The 17,074-nt window shown below is 37.2% G+C and overlaps 1 protein-coding gene across 2 annotated transcripts in view; it reads right to left on the reverse strand.

Annotated features, from left to right (window-relative positions):
* Positions 1-285: 285 nt before the first annotated feature.
* The window catches only part of cltcb (clathrin, heavy chain b (Hc)), a 28,784-nt gene continuing 11,995 nt past the window's right edge, over positions 286-17,074 (reverse strand). The window contains exons 17-33 of one of the 2 annotated variants that reach the window (XM_056243208.1): positions 16,078-16,312; positions 15,813-15,935; positions 15,271-15,416; positions 14,995-15,178; positions 14,693-14,885; positions 14,420-14,577; positions 13,891-14,055; positions 13,605-13,712; positions 11,986-12,153; positions 11,620-11,769; positions 11,351-11,482; positions 11,151-11,261; positions 10,893-11,063; positions 10,218-10,439; positions 6,623-6,643; positions 4,357-4,432; positions 286-1,172 (exon numbers count right to left, since the gene is read on the reverse strand). In XM_056243208.1, the coding sequence (XP_056099183.1) occupies positions 1,042-1,172; positions 4,357-4,432; positions 6,623-6,643; positions 10,218-10,439; positions 10,893-11,063; positions 11,151-11,261; positions 11,351-11,482; positions 11,620-11,769; positions 11,986-12,153; positions 13,605-13,712; positions 13,891-14,055; positions 14,420-14,577; positions 14,693-14,885; positions 14,995-15,178; positions 15,271-15,416; positions 15,813-15,935; positions 16,078-16,312 (2,494 nt within the window). In that variant the 3' untranslated portion in view covers positions 286-1,041. The remainder of the gene's footprint in view (positions 1,173-4,356; positions 4,433-6,622; positions 6,644-10,217; positions 10,440-10,892; positions 11,064-11,150; positions 11,262-11,350; positions 11,483-11,619; positions 11,770-11,985; positions 12,154-13,604; positions 13,713-13,890; positions 14,056-14,419; positions 14,578-14,692; positions 14,886-14,994; positions 15,179-15,270; positions 15,417-15,812; positions 15,936-16,077; positions 16,313-17,074) is intronic. The other variant, XM_056243209.1, reaches the window with a different exon arrangement.

The following is a 17,074-nucleotide window of genomic DNA, read 5'->3' on the forward strand; positions in this document are numbered from 1 at the left end:
GGAAAAATAAAGTGGCAAAATATATGATGGAGAATGGATGAGTCTCATTTGAATATTTGCGAATTTACAATCAACCCACCAAAATAATCACAATCCTTTGAATTTATTTCCCTATTTGCTGATTCTGCAGATCACGCACAAATCTTACAGGTGGACAAGCATTGGTATCCATTTGTGTATTCATTCTTCTGTACACTCCAAATAATGAGCTAGAACAACACGACACCTGGCACACACAAACCTCAATACAAAGAATTGAATGAGTAAACACAGAAGTCAGAAGAATCAATGTATCCCTTGCTCATTTATGGAAATGGACTCACACAAGAAAGAGCACTGTATTCAATACAAGGAAAGGTCACCTGTTACACATGGAGTGAATGAGATGTTAACAACTACGAGGTCGATCGGGGAAACCTGTTTAGGCTAAGGGATTAAAATCGTTTACTATATTTATGTCTGTATGCGCTTAAAATGTCCATACAGCTACATATTTGTGTAGAATATCAGATTATTACTTAGTGTTAGCTAAATGTACCCATGGATGCATACGTTCATGTTCAAATATTGTTTTAACCTTTTTCATAATATACAATAATGAAATGCATTAAACAGACTGACAGTGTAAGCTCTTCACATACAATACATCAAAATTAAGAGATTCTACATTAGTTTCCTCTCACGACAGAGTGCAAATCAGATGCTTCACGACATGTTTTAAGGTTAATTGCTCTTCTCAACACTCCATTTACATACACAACCCATTGCCCCCTTAAAAAAATTAAATCACACACACAAAAAAATTCCTAGTGATACAAGTAGCCTTAAATATATGGAATGTGAAATAAAACAAATGTGGTCCGATTGTTTTCTTTGACAATACAAATAAAAATGAAGTCCTTCATTGCATTTTAAGGAAAATAATTTAAAACGCGTAACTTTTTTTTTTTTTTTTTACTTTATATAACCTTGTGTGTAGACCACAATAAGCTAGTAAGGAACTTAAGGAGAGATGGATGGACAGCTGTGGGCAGGAGGGCTTTACATGCCATAGCCGAAGCCTGGCTGTGCGGGTTGGCCGTAGCCAGGTGCCGTGGGGTATCCGTAGCCGTAAGGCTGCTGTGGGGGTACTGCGACATTGGGACCTGCAGTGAGCATCAGCTGGGGTGTGCCTGGGAAAAAATATTAAACACCATGAAAAACGGTTGAGCATTATCACACAAAAACAATCTACATCAGGTTGATCATCTTATTTAAAATGTTTAGTATGCAATTGTAAATTAGTTGACATCAGACTACTTAGCATTTGTAACAGTAGCTGCATTTACATGGACCCTAATAATCCGTTTGTAATCGGATTAGTAGCACAGCTGGAATAAAAAAGTCACATGTAAGCACGTAAAATGGAATTAATTGGCCAAATCTGATTTAAATTTCATTCAGTTTGTAAGAGGTGGTTTAAACCTTTTCAGTTTGACAGGACATGTAAAAACTTGATCAGATTAAAAGCTGAAACTGGAAAGTTCTGCGCATGTGCAATGATGTATGACCCACAGAATGAGCTGCTGTTTTTCTTTTGACTCATCGTTTGTTAAGTGGAGCAGGACAACGTCCCACCAGTGCTTGCTTCGGACTCTAACCCACAGACGCCTTGTTTTGGGCACGGGGAAGGGGTGTTTTTACTGCTTGATAAATATAAGCACCATGGCACAAAGCTTCATGTGCTCGTTGTTTCCTAATTAGAACCCGAAAAACAAATATTAAGGGTACGTTTACACTACAACGATGTACTTAAAACTGAAAAGTTTTCTATTTGCGTTTTTCGCATACAGGCGACAACGTTGTCAAAACGATCCCCGTTCAACACGGTCCACGGATTTGCAAAAACGCTTAAAAACACTGTATTATTCATGCCAGGCCAGTAGTTGGCGATGTCACTGTAAAGATAAACTACGCACCTATAGGCTGAACATGTAATACGTATGCGCATGATGTCACCGTTTTTGTGTGTAAATATTACAATATATATGTAAATAGGGCTGGACAATAATTCAATATCAATATATATCACGATATATATTTTTTTCAATAACGGTGATATGATTTTTAAACATTTCCGATATTTCAATATACATTACAGGCATGCGCTACGTTTACATGCAACCAGATAATCCATTAGTAATCGGATTGATGGCTCAATCGGACTGAAAAGCCTTCATTTAAACACCTTAATCGATCCGATTGAGCTCGATCCGAATGAATTTGATCGAATAGAGAGCGGTGGTTTATTCCTTTTCTAATACGATCGAGAGGACATGTAAACACTTGATCGGATTGAAAACCGAGACTGAAAGCACTGCACATGTGCAATGATGTTGAAATAGCGTATGTATGACGTGCGAACAAACTGTTTTTCCTGTTTAAATAAAGTGTCATATAAATGAGCGTCCCGTCATTCTATAATTCTCATTTCACTCAGCATCTGTGAAGTGGAGCAGGACAACGTCCCACCAGTGCTTGTTTCAGACTCTCATCCACAGACGACTGGTTTTGGGCGCGTGCTTGTGACCCGATCACTTGTTTAGCGTTCATGTAAACACTACATTCAGATTCATCAATCGGAATGAATTTAGGGTGTCATTAAAGGGGTCATATAATGGTACATGCACTTTTACAAGTTGATTGTACTGAAATGTGTGTTGGCAGTGCCTGTACACAAACATCATAAAATGATAAAAAATCCATCCAGTGTTTTTGTTTTAATCTCCTTGTTTTCCCGTCTCAAATCAAGCCGTTCGACCATGTGACGTCACACGGTCGGACGCCCCTCCCGCGATTGTTGATTGACAGCGGGGTTTCAACACAGACCCGCCCTTGCTCGTGAGCCCTTGCTCGTCAATCATAGTCTGCGCGGACCGGCGCGGTCATTGTTCATATGCTGGAGCACTGTCTATGAGCAGAATGGCGTCTAAGCGATTGTGGTGTTCTGTTCTTGGGTGTAATAACGAACACAGCAGTCATTTTAATGTTCCTAAATCCGAACCGCTGAAGACGCAGTGGCTGAGTTTGTTTTCGAAGGGAATATTCCCCACGAGCAACGTCAATGCTCTCATGTTTGCGCGAATCATTTCACACACCAGACTGCTTATAAACGAGGAGGGTCAGTATAAAGCTGGTTTTGCTAAGAAGCTGCTCCTGGACCGGTACCAGCTATTCATGTTCCTGCTGAACCTCCAAAATAACTGAAGTGAGTGTAACGTTTTATTAATCTTTAATATTTATATTAATCTTTGCAAATCGCTAGATGCACGCTTCACAATGAATGCGTCTAAGGTTTACACTCAGGGTACATTACGGTATGTTTTCTATGTACGACGTTCTCAATATAATTCATAATCCCACGTCTATAATGAACAACGCGTTATGGTTATTGTGTTACAAACGGTGTACACAGAACAGAGAGGCGGGGTGAGCAAAGCTCATTATCATTCAAAGTCATATGCACTGAAACGGCGTGCTGAAAACAGAGCTGTTTTTGACCAAGTAAAAAAAGTGTTTTCTTACAATACTAATGAGAATTTTTAATTAAAGTATATTACAAAGTTTTAATTTAGACTCTAAAGAATCATATTAGCTTGTACAAAAATGGCATTATATGACCCCTTTAACCCTCAAAATGTCCCTCAGCAACATGTGTTTTTTTGCAGCAGCAGCAGCAGCAGCAACTCTGAGCACTATTCTTATTCTTTATCCTGGCTGACGCACTTTTTTCAATCTAAGAAATATAATCAACCTATGTTAGCCTATAGTTTAAAGTTAAAGATGTTAATATTAATATTTTGAGTCATGTCTATTTGACGGTGATTTCACAGTTCTTGTTTGTATGAAGGCTAAATACAAATAAAATATTAACAATAATTTATTTGCACCATTTTTATTTCTAAAATATTATATAGTTTTATAGGAGGAGGTTTCAGAGACTTGGCAAATTAATCTTTCAGAAGTTTGTAGGTACAGACATTCATTGTGGGCGTTCTAGGCAGTTTTTCCTGAGGCTTTTATACTGTTCATATCGATATCGGAATTATATCGTATCGACCGAAATTAAGAAATATATTGTGATATAAATTTTGGCCATATCATCCAGCCCTATATGTAAATTAAATATAAAATTCATACAAAAACAACAAAACACCAAACAAATCAAATGCAAAACAAAACACACACCACAACAGCCAAACAAAACAACCAAAAGCTAAACAAATACACAAAACAAAAAAAGCTAAATGTATTATTTAGATAATAAGTAAAATATAAAAAATAAAATTAGATGAAGGGGCAGTACAAGGGTCTTACCATAGACAATGGGTTGTGCCTCCGTGAGCTGTTCTTCCTCTTTCCTCAAAGACTCTGAAGCATCCAACTTATCAACCTGAATGAAGAAGAGCGAGAAAGGAGGAGAAAAGAGGAAAAGTGAGAAGAGATAAATACCCTGAAGAAAGGGGGTAATGACTGATGGATGGGACCATTCATGGGAGATGCATAAAGCCAAGCTTAATACAAGGTGCACACGCTTTCAAAGCAGTTCTCAGGGCACAAGCTTCTTGCCAAGGCACTCCATACCCGATGACAAACCACTGAAATAAGCATCCTACTATGTACTATTAGTCTATGCAATTCACATGTATGCTATGCTTTATATGTCCTCTATGATTCAGTCAGTAACAAAAGACATGGTACTAATAGTAGATGGTCCCCCATTCAGTCAGTCAGTATCCTATTATTTAACAGTGCATATGTAGAAAACAGAACCCTCTTAAGTTGCGGTCACATTTGCAAAATATCGGGGAAATTTCACGGGGAAAAAAGTCCATTGTATCAAAGCATAAATTACAGCTCACACAAACTAAGCAGCTATTGGTCAGTACAGTGAATTCTAATGACCAGATAGACCTAATGCGAAATCTGTGTGGGGAAATCTTTCGTCCTCACGAGAAACTCCCAAACGCATAGATTCCTTTTAATATGACTGGATTTTGTCCGCGAAATCCACAGAATAACAGTAAATGTGACCGCACCTTTAGTCAAACCGAAGGTCTAACTTGATGTTATGTGCCAAGAAATGCAGTGTGAATATTTAAACGGGAGGATGCTGCTCATTGGACAGGTTCTGTGAAAGATGCCCCTGTGAGGAAAAGGAAGTCATTGCAAAAATGATATAAACTAAACCTTACTAAAGTCCAATAGGTATCTTACCAGCATAAAATAACCAAAAATTATACTCTGATATGGCTGATAAACATGACCAATAAGTTACAAATGGTAGAGTCTTTTTCAATTATGATTTAAAGCAACAGTTCACCCAATAAGTGCAATTCTGTCCTTATCACCCTCATTTCGTTTTAAATCTGTTAAAATTTTTTCCCATGGAACACAAAAGGAATACTTCTGAAGAATGTTCAAGCTGATTTTTCTCATATAATGAAATGCTGTTGAGCTTCAAAAAATATTTTAAAAGTACCATTAAAGTGGTCCTTGTGACTATAAGTCTTCTGAAATTAGACGATAACTCTGTATGAGGAACAGACCAAAATTTAACTTCTATTGTACATTTTATTTTATGCCAAAGAGCAGCTGGATTATTCTTCAAAATGTCCCCTTTTGAATTTCACAGCAGAAACAGAGTCACAGGTTTGGAATGACTTGAGTATGAGTAAATAATTACAGAATGTAAATTTTTGGGTGAACTATCCTTTTAAAAGTTAAAAAGGCATTTGGGTTCAGTTCTCTACATAGAGCTGGTGTCAATTTTTTTTAAAGTTAAAGAGTTATGTTGTTGAGTAGGCTTAAAAGAGATCGGCAGGTCGAAGTTTCGTTGAGAGGGAGAAATCATGCCACAGGTGTAGTTTGTTATTCCTATGTTAAAAAGAGTGCATGAGAGAAAGGCAGAGTAAGAGTGAAGGTGTGACGGGGTGAGAGATGGTTTATTCAGCCATTCACGGCTTCCAGAGGCAGGCAAAGCCAACAGCCACGATCCCTAACCGTACAAGGGTGCTACTAACACGGTAAAACACATGCTTGTAAAGCATCTACAGCAAACAATGGTTTTATTTTTGTGAAGGACCACACTTTCTCAAAGCTGTCGCTAGATTGTAGCTTGAAAGCAAATCGAGCAACCATGCACCTCTCAGTCCGAGACAAATAACATTTAATTCTGTATTAAAATAAGTGTGAAAATGTGGTCACTTCTTTTTGCCTTCATCTCATTTTTAACCTAATTACCCACAACTGAATTAGCTGATGAACATTAACAATCTATAATTATAAATTTAAAGGGGGGAAAAAACTATAGTTGACGAAGACAATCAATGAAAAGACCGTTTAGATCCGATCCGTTCATCAGCTAATTCCAGATTTCTACCATCTACAGGTCTGAGGCGAACTACCACAGCGTCTGGCAAACGGATGGCCAGTAATCTACAAGAAACTCAAGGAAAGTCTAGTTAAAGTGTGTATTTAAAAGCAGCAGAGTGACATGGGAGGGAAGAACTCATGCAGATTCTTCAAAGTTTCAGTCTTCCAAACTACAAGGGTTAAAGATGGAATAAGACTGAACCTTCACCTTTTCCTTAATTGCATCAACCTGAAAGGAAATTTAAGAGTGGCAGCTTAAGAAAAAAAGCAAACTTAACAGTCCAGCATTGCAAAAAGCAGGTAGAGCACAAATGTTAAAAGAAATTTACAGCGGGAAATCATAGAAGATACAAATCAAATGTCCTCCCTGTTACTCCATTAGCTGTTTAAAAGAATGAATGATCATTACCTAGTGTAACTATGAATCTAAACTTTAAAAAAAAAGGTCTTGTTATGGTAATGAAATATTCTTCATGAATAAATGTGTGGTCTAAACATGTTCATGAATGATAGAAGAATTAAAACTTCATAAAACTTAACATGCAGTAGCATGTAGAAAACATCAAATTATTCAATATGGAAATGTGGTACTAAAAATCTGTTCCAAAACCAAGCGAGCAGCCTACCTACACAGCATTTTAAGGCATCGTGTACACTATCATTTAAAAGTTTGTGGTCAATGCGATTTAAAAAAAAAAAAAGGACACATTAAGTTGATCAAATGTTATAGGAAAGACTTCTATAATGTTATGAAAATTTCTAATTTAAATAAATGCTTTTCTTTTCAACTGTCATCAAAGAACCCTGAAAAAAATATTAAACCGAACAACTGTTTTTAACATTGATGCTAATAATACATGTTGCTCAAGCAACAAATCAGCATATTAGAATGATTTCTGAGGGATCATGTGACACTGGAGACTGGAGGAGACCAGTTAAATGTGTAATCTCACGCAAATGTCAAAATGAAAAGAGGGTATGCATTGACGTCACTTTCCCGCCAGGACCCCCTTGAGCTGAACTAACTGAGTGGCAAAAAATCCCGCAACATGTTTGGATTTAATAGGGGAAACTGCGTAAACGGGAGTAAATCAAACGATCATCTTCTTAAATTAAAGGCAGTTGGACTCAAAAGTTTTCCTCACAACTCACCAAAGAACCAGTGGTCCATGGACATTGACATGTTTCCAGGAATCGGGTTTCCTGACGTTTATATGTACCTGATTTAGACGCCGAGGAAATACATAAACTAAAGCCTGTGAATGCTTTATCTGCTAGACAAAACTATAAATACAATATAGGTAGATCTAAATCGGGACGATCACTTACATCATTGTTATATATCTTCATATTGCCCCGCCCTAAAACTTGTTAAAGCACTAAGGCATTATAGACATAACATTATGACTTTCTGTAAAGCTGCTTGAAATGTGTATGTGTATTTTGTACAGCTATACAAATAAATTTGAGGCTTGGTCACAGTTCATGCTTGGATATTCTAGTTATTTCAATATATTTTGTAGAAACTTAGAACACAAGCCTCATAATGAATGTTTTTTAATAAACACTGACAAAAACTTTAGTTACGCAGAATATAAGATGGTAAATATTTAATTGAGTTGTCAATATAATATATGACCTAGGGAATGATTTTACCCCAAAATTCAACATATCTCTGACACAAAGCAGTAACTGCAAATCCACGTTTCTCTGCCTGGATTCCAGTAGTTTCTGTGAATTGCAGCGATCCATTTGCTTCCCTTTCCTGTAGCTTTCAGCAGTCTGTAAAAGACAGCTTCGATTTCTTGTTGAATCTATTTAGGTCAATCGCAATTCTTTTCCATTTTAGATGTGTTTTGTGTGTGTTATTCACGGCATTCACACCGAACACCAATGCTACCACTCTTTCTTTTTGCCACTCTGTGGGTGTAACCACAGTGACATCACGTGTTTTTCACCTCTATATCGATTTTTCATAGTGTACATTTGTGATGCCTAAACTCACTTGTGGCATTTTAAACAAATTATTGTAGCTTGAAGTGTTTTATTTTTAATTTACTTACAGAAAATAATATAACATTGTAATATTAGTCATTTATCAATCATAAATTGAAAAATAAAGATGGAAAAGATGAGAAAAAGAGGGAAACGGTCAAGAGAAATGTTTGTTTTTAGCAAACAGGTAGTCTGCTATGTATTTTTGTTTATTAGAATACTGTGTTGGTAGCTAAGAAACATGCTAACGTCAAACTTTATTGGAATAATTTCCGAGTCAGATTTATTAGAAGGCACCCGCTCCACGTAGCAGCTCACTAGGTTTTGGAACAGGGCTTAAGTGTTTTCTCTGAGAAAAGGCGTGTTCTAGCAAGGGTCTTCAACTGGGGGTCTGCCAATTACTGATTGATCACAAATAATTTTTTGTTACATTAAAACATGGGTAAAAACATACAATTTAAATAAGCACCCTAAAACAGAAGCAAGAGCACCCTCAGTTGATACTGTAATATCATACTGGCAAAACAGATTAGTCATGTTTGTTGATCCAATCAGAGACGTTATATTTAGTCAGAATCCACTCACCGCTCAAAATGATGAATTTTTTGTTCAGCAACGAGTTCAGCACGCCCCGTGAATCCTCTCATTAAAGGGTTAGTTAAAATTAAATGAATTTTCTGTCATTAATTACTAGCCCTCGTGTCGTTCCGAACCTGTAAGACCTTTGTTCATCTTCGGCAATTGCAAGGACGTTGCTGCCTATGGCTGGTTTGGAAATCTCTCAGATTTCATCAAAAATATCTTAATTTGTGTTCTGAAGATGAACGAAGGTCTCACGAATTTGGAACAACATGGAAAGACATTACAGGGTGAGTAATTAATGACAGAAATTTCAGTTTTTGGGGGAACTAACCCTTTAACAAAGAGACAATATATTGATTTTAATGGAGATCGTGAACTGAGATGAGTGACAGCTTTTTAGTGATTGTAAAGGGTGCAGTCTTTGCATGCTTTCGAGGCTATATATAATCCATTGAATTAAAGTTTGTTTTTTCATGCTGCTAAGAGGACTGGCGGCCCAAAATTTTGGAAGTGAAATCTACATATAAATGTGCGATTTACTCTCAAAATTGCAAATGACATTGTGATAACTAGCACGGCACAAAAACATGGCATGTCCAAACAGATACACGTAATGTAAATGCAGACTAACAGATAAATAAATAAATGTAGCAATATATTTTGGATATTCCAATTATTTGTAAAACTAATGACTCACTGTACATTGCTATTCTGGTTATGGTGGCAGCTTTGCTTACAAATTACATTTGCACTTTACTAGAGAACCCACACTAATTTCACATACTCATTGATTTAATTCTTAATTGTCACTTTTTAGTTTTAGTCAATTTTAAGCTAAGTTTCAAGTGATGGTTTAATTGTCCATCTGACAGTAAAATTAAAATATGAATTTTTAATGACCTTGAATTAATGTTTTTTTTTATATCTCAATTATATGCTTGTTATGATGCATAAATCTCAATTTTAACAATGAAAAGTAATATACAGACAATGATGCATGTGCAACAACAATAACATGCATAGTTATAATCTACTGTCTTAACATAACTATCATAATATGGTTGTTTCTATTAATATCGAAGGCTATATGCTTAATATGTAGCTCTGTTTTACACATTTTGTATTGGGGGCCCCTGCTCCATGTCTCTATCGCCTAAGGGGTCCTTGCCCTGAAAAACGTTGAAGACCACCATCAGACCCAGCGGATCCTCTAGATGGGGGCTCACCTTGGAGAGGTACTCCCTCATGACCTGGATGAAGTAGGGCATGGAGAAGTCCATGAGGTTGTGTCTCCACGCTGTCTCCAGCACCACGTCAGGCCTCAGCAGGTCGTAACAGGTGAACAGGCAGGCGGCAAAACACTCTTTCTTGTCATCCTGCAAGAACCACTGCAGCAGCTCCTCGGCCAGCTCTGTGTCCTTTGACTCTGAAGCGTACTGCATCGCGTCCTGTGGAAAAGCGACAAAAAAAACAGTTTTAGTTAACTGTCCTGCAAAAAAAATTGGGGTCAGGGGGCTGAAAAGGAGTGCTAGGAGGTCTGTAGAAAAGCAGAGTGTAAAACAGTGTAAAAAAAAATTTTTTTTATATAAATAAAAACAATTAAAATGAAATGAAAATTAAATTTTATATAAATAAATAAACATAACTGTACAGTACTATAGGTAGAAAAAGAACATAATAAACGTTACTTAATTGAAATTAAATATTTTCCAAATATATATAATATAAATGTTTATATTTTAATTTAATAAAATAATAATAAATAAATATAATGTATAATATATCTATAATGTCTTAAATTTTCGCATGGAGGTCCCTCACATATAATCACTTTCAGGGGTTCGTGACATCTAAAATACTGAAAATCCATGGTATAAGAGACGGTTGGCTAAGGGTGAGACCTTGTAGAGTTTGTCTTTCTTGCAGAGCTCCACGCTCTGCTTCCAGCGGTTGTTGCCTTTGAACAGGTAGGCGGCGATTCGCCTGAACTCGATGAGTTCATGCTTCTCCAGGCTCTGAGCCAGAGATATGTTGTCGAAGTTGTCGTAGGCATCGATGGATGTGCGCAGAGCCTGTGAAAAAAGAAACAAAAAAGACGACAGATTGCAAAGCTGCTAACCAAGAGACTGTTTATCAAATGACTGTCCATTGATATATACCAGATAATCCTCCTCTGTGATGAAGAGATTATTTAGTGCCTCGTTTACAGCCTTGTTGTTGTGGTTCTGTACAGATCTCAGGTAAACTTTCACCAACGGCAACTGCTTGACCTAAAAGAAACGAATCAAAATGATTGGATCTTTCCTGGCTGAAAACAACCAACTGGTTGTAACAGTAAGCAAAAGTTTGTACACAGTACCTTGCTGAAGAAATTGACGGCACGAGTGTGGTCAAGACGTGGGGACAGTACGATCAACAGGTCGTTCAGTAACAGCGGTTTAAACTCCAGGTAAAACTGGACGGCTTTGTAATACAGCTCAACGTTAGCCACCTGCAACAAAAAATGTACGAAAACAGTTCATTTCCTTTACCTGCTGCTGTGGCCGATAAAAAAAACTACTTTTTTAAATGAATGCAAGCAAACAAAGTTTGAACAAAAGGCTAACTCTGAGTAAAGTGAGACAATACCTTGGTTATGATGTCCTTGAACTGGCTCTCCTTCCAGGCATCTGCAGGATGGTTCATCATGGTGATGATAGCATTATCATACTCCTCATATTTATCATACAGGAATACTAGTTCGCCCCACAGGTGAGCCTGCTCAGCTGCCCTCAAAACCTGAACAGATACATCAAATTTAATTTGTTCCATCAAATCAATACGTAGATATGCAAAATACATAGAGAGTGCCTAAATAGATGGATATTATGTGTTTGCTATTTTTAATTAGAGTTTGTTCGGCCCCAAAAATATAAACTCCATTTACATTAATACTGTATATATTATAAGCAGAGAGACATTTCAGAGTTTACAGAATGGTTTTAGTTCACCGACCTTGGGAATGTTAACTCTGGACCAGAAGAGCTCCAGGTGCTCCCTCATCTTTTGCGGTTTGAATTTAGAGTAGAGGATGGCCAGTTCTGTGAACATGCCCATGTGAGCGCGCTCCAAGCCCAGCGCCGCCTCCAGCATGGTGATCAGCTCCTCGAAATAGCCACGGTCCTGATGGAGGAGCAACAACAAACATCAATCAGCCCTGCTGGACTCCAAGATGGACAGATACTGTACACTAAGGAGGTTCTTTTAGGGCTGGGCGGTATTTTAAGTTTGTACGATAATCAATATATTTTTTAGAAACAATATAGGATTAGGCAAATTCCATTTATATCGATATACAGTAGCTTGATATTATGACTGCATCTGAAAAATAGCGGAGGACACGGAGTGAGCTGCTGTGCGGAGACCGTATAATCCAATTTGTCCTAAACATGAGACATGCTTTATATTAAGGGTTTCAAAATAGCTCATAAGATATAGTTAACGCATATAGTTTAGCGTGGCTTTCCCCGTCAGAAGCTCTAACAGATACTTAGATGCAGATGCATTTGAGGTGTGGTGTTTTCCTCAGTGCATAACTTAAATTTCACAGGTATATTCTCTATCTGTAAATGTTAGAAAGTCATGGAAATATTTTGCTGTCAGGATTGGACTGCTTATGCAAGCAAGTCTCCGCTAAACCTCCTAGACTTCGGTGTACGAGCGGCGCCGCGCGCATGCGCACCAAACACACGGAGCGCAATAATTCTGACTAAAATATACATTTTGCTCAAATATTTGTTGATGGACATTAAAAGTGCCATTTGTAGAATTTTAAACCTACAAGTAAGTGTTTTTTATGTTAGCAGTAACTGTAGTGACTATTGTAATGAGGTAATCAAATGAAGGCTAATATAGTAACTATAAGCTCAGATGAGTGAATGTGTGTCCCTCTTAACAGTTAACATTTAGTCTGTGTTTTGGTTAGTTCAGTGGATTGAACATCTGCTTTAAAAATCCTTTTGTTTGTGGATTGTAATGTTGTTGTTACATGTTAGAATGCAATGTGATTTTTAACCCTTTTTGTACACATGATTACATTCACTATTTGTTTGCATAGCCTTCAATATAAACATTGTTTGTAGAACAACATTGGGCAGAATGTGAAATAACATTTAAGTAAATACAGATTTTTTTTTTATCCAAATAGAAAAATGTAGAAAATACCGAGATATATACCGTAAATCGCCATTCAGCCAAAAAATAGAGAGATATGATTTTTTGGCCATATTGCCCAGCCCAAGGTTCTTCTGAAAGCAAAAACTAAAATGTTCCTCCTGGCAAATTCATTTCCATGGTTTTTCAAGTTGTTTGTGTTTACTGGATAAGGGTTTTAAAAAAAAAAAAACATCATGGCAATTATTACACTAATACATTCTGTTTTGTTTGTAATCCTATAGTATTTATAGTTTTATATGTTTGTAAATGAAATTTAAAACTATTATAGTAAATATTATAGTTTAAAAAATATATTCACTATAGAACATTCCTTAATATTTCCAGGTTTTCCATGACTGTGGGAATCAGGTTAATATTTCATCTCAAACCAAATGAAATAGCCAAATTCTCAGTCTAACCTGGTAGTAGTTGATGAGCTCCTCAAGTTCATCAGCATGAACGACAATATGTAATCCACACATCTGAGCCAGACGAAACTCCTTCCCGTCAACACAGGCAAAGCAAACCTACGAGCAGAGAACATCTTTGTCGCTAATGTATCACCAATATCTAAAACACAGAACATTAAGAAGCAAAGCAAATGGGATTCAATCTTTCAAAGACAAAGCAGGTAACCTGCCACTGAAAATGTGCTTTGTTACAGTAGGAAAGTGCAAGAAATCATCTCAGAATGTATAACCAGACCTCTTTCCAGGTCCTCGTGCTGTTGGCTTTGCGGGCCCCATCGACAGCAGCCTGATACTCCCCAAGATGCACCAGAGTGGAGGCCAGACGCCCGAAGTTAGATACATTGTTATAAAGTAGTTTAGCTGCATCGTACATCTTCTCATCATAGCATCGGTCACCAACCTAGACAGAAAAAGAGCAAAAGGCATTATCAATCAGACTTTTTTTTTTTAAAGTGCAAGAAATGTACTTTTTATTTAAGGGCAATATTTATTTTTTACCTTATTTCCAAGGGCTTATTTTTTTTCCTTATATTTGCATACTTTAGATTCATACCTTATATTTTTCCTTTATATCGGAATAATTACAATAACAGCTGAATATATCAAAACTATATCAAAAATATGCAAATTACAAAAATGAATTTATTATTGAGTCATTTTAACCCACACTTTGAATTTCAGAGACATTTGTGTCACTTTTGGTGGCATATTAGACTCCATTAATTTCTGACCTTATCAGCTCAACAAAAGTAGGAGACTCTTACTTGTTGAATGTGTGCGTTGTTTGGCCCATTGATAAACTCCTCCAGTTCAGCTAGACGGTTAGTCTTGGCCAAGGCAAAGATCAGCTCGGTCTCTACGTAAGATTCTCGGGCCTTCTTACGAGCCATCTGCAGAAACTTGACCAGATCCTCCCAGTTCCCTGAGAACAAAACAACAATTAGTTCCCTACTAGACCATTTTCCATATTTATAAACACCTTACCTTGAACGTTATGGATTTAGTCATGAAACAGGCACTTTTTTTGTGGTTCTTACCACTTTGGGCTGCAGCTTGTCCCACTTCCATGTAGGCTGAGGGATCGTCAGCTTTGATGTAAGAGTCAATGGCCTCTTTCACCAGCCCCTTTTGCAGCTGTGCTTTAGCCAGCTGACTCCACACGGCCGGCTCATTACAGCGCTCAGCAAACTCATAGGCCCGGTCCAGATTCCCAATGTGCTCGATAAGAACCTACAGTCAAGAAAAATAACAACTGATTTGAAACAAGGAAGCGCAAGTAAGACTCTATGCAATTAAGTCCATGTACCTGTGTAGGATATATTTCAGAGATAAGATGTACCTGCACTGCTGATGTGTTCACATCGAACTTCCTGAAGATCGCAAAAGCCTCCTCGAAGAGCTCATTGCTAATGGCGATGTTAGCGATGTCCGGGGCGTCGTAGTTGTCGAGGCGGTTGATGTACTCCATGACACGTGTGCGGTCAGCTTTGATGGCCGTCAGGATCAGGAGGTTCTGCAGGTTCCTGGGACACAAATAATGGAAAAGCAAATGTTTAACACCCAAAATCATTTTATGTTCTGTCCCCTCTCAAATGTTTCTACCAGATTAAATTACCGGTGTTCGCTGAAAACGGAGTTGTCCAGGACGATTTTCTCCAGGAGCTCAATGAGTTCATTGGGTAGGTCAGCAGTCATGAAAGCTTTGACAGTAACAGAGACTTCCTCAGGGTCCTGGGTCTCAGAAAGTGCAGTCTGCACAACCTGTCGTGGGTGGGAAGATAAATTGAGTTTAATCTTTACGTTTGAAGCACTTTTTTCCATTATAACTCATAAATGTACTTAAAAGTCAACATGAAATCAAAACTGGGCCCATTTTCTTTCTTATTAACAATTCTATTCCTAGTCTTTCAGCAAACACGCTGAAACAATGTTCCTTTTCTGAAGAGATCACCAATCCCTCTTATTTTTTAGCCCCTCCCTTTCAACCATTTGGTTACATTATTGGTGTGTAACACACACGTTTCACAATCCAAACAATTCTCAATGGATTTTTTTTTTTACATTGTTGCATTCTACTGGGAAATGTGACATTAAGGAGATAAAATGGGTTGTGAATAGAGCTTCATGTTGACTTCACTGTAATTTTCTTATTTGCACCTGATCGATTAGGGGTCTCCTGTAAGGGTTGGTTTCCAGAAGCACACTAGCCCACAGCTCGGGGTCCTTACGACGCACAAGGTATCGGGACAGACTCTTGAAGAGTGAGTTCTCATTGCAAACCTACGAATGTAAAAGAAATAAATATTTATAGCAATTTTCTTCCATTTTAGAAACTAAATATGCAAATAACAAGCTCAGAAGAAAATCGCTTAAAATATTCCACTGCAACAAACACTAAAACAAAAGCGCTTTTGTTCCTTACATGGATGAGCTCTTGGTCACACTGTCCTCTCTCATAAGCCACACAGGCCAGATGGGGGTCCCTCTTCTCGCAGTACTTGCCCACCACGCGGCTATCATAGAAGGGGTTTTCTCTGAGGAAGCGCTCAGGGTTGTTGTTGCTGTCGATGTAAATCTTAGCCAGAGCATTATGGGTAGCAGGTTCCTCACAGCCCTCGTGAATGCGGGCCTCCAACCACGGCAGAAGCAGCTTCAGTCTGTTATACAGATCAAAACAGTCAATTTTGGACCCACAGCCAAAATCAGCCCAACGCCAATAATATAAAACTGGTTTTGGCCAGTATTATAGACTAATATGGCAATATGATTAGTGACAGAACAATTAATCAGCCAATATTGGAGAGTTGGATATCATTGTGCCCATTTACAGAAGTGTTGTTTATATATATATATATATATATATAAATAAAAAAAAGTGTTAAATATATATATTGTGTATATATTATGGACTCTACATTCAAAAGTTTGGGGGTCAGTAATATTTTGTACTGTTTTTTGAAGAAGTCTCTTATGATCAGCAAGGCTACATTTATTTGTAGTGATTTTATCTGGCTGATTAAAAACAGTAATATTGTGAAAATGTATTATTTAAACAATGTAAAATAACTGTTTTCTATTTTAATATATTTAAAATGTCATTTATTCCTGTGATGGTAAAGCTGAATTTTCAGCATAATTTCTCCAGTCTTCAGTGTCACATGATCCTTCAGAAATCAATCTAATACGCTGATTTCCTGCTCAAGAAACATTTCTTATTATTATCCATGTTTAAAGCAGTTGGGCTGCTTCTTTTTTTGCATTTTTAATGGGTTCTTTGATAAATAAAAATAATTTATTTGAACTTTATAAATGTCTTTACTATCTTTTTTTTTTTTAAACGAATAATTCCGATAAAAAATTTTTTATACAAAAAAAAAGTATACTTCCATAAATTGCATTGTGTAAAATATTTTACTCAT

Source organism: Rhinichthys klamathensis, unplaced genomic scaffold, assembly GCF_029890125.1.
Source record: "Rhinichthys klamathensis goyatoka isolate OS25496 unplaced genomic scaffold, OSU_Roscu_1.1 h1tg000781l_1, whole genome shotgun sequence".
NCBI lineage: Eukaryota > Metazoa > Chordata > Actinopteri > Cypriniformes > Leuciscidae > Rhinichthys > Rhinichthys klamathensis.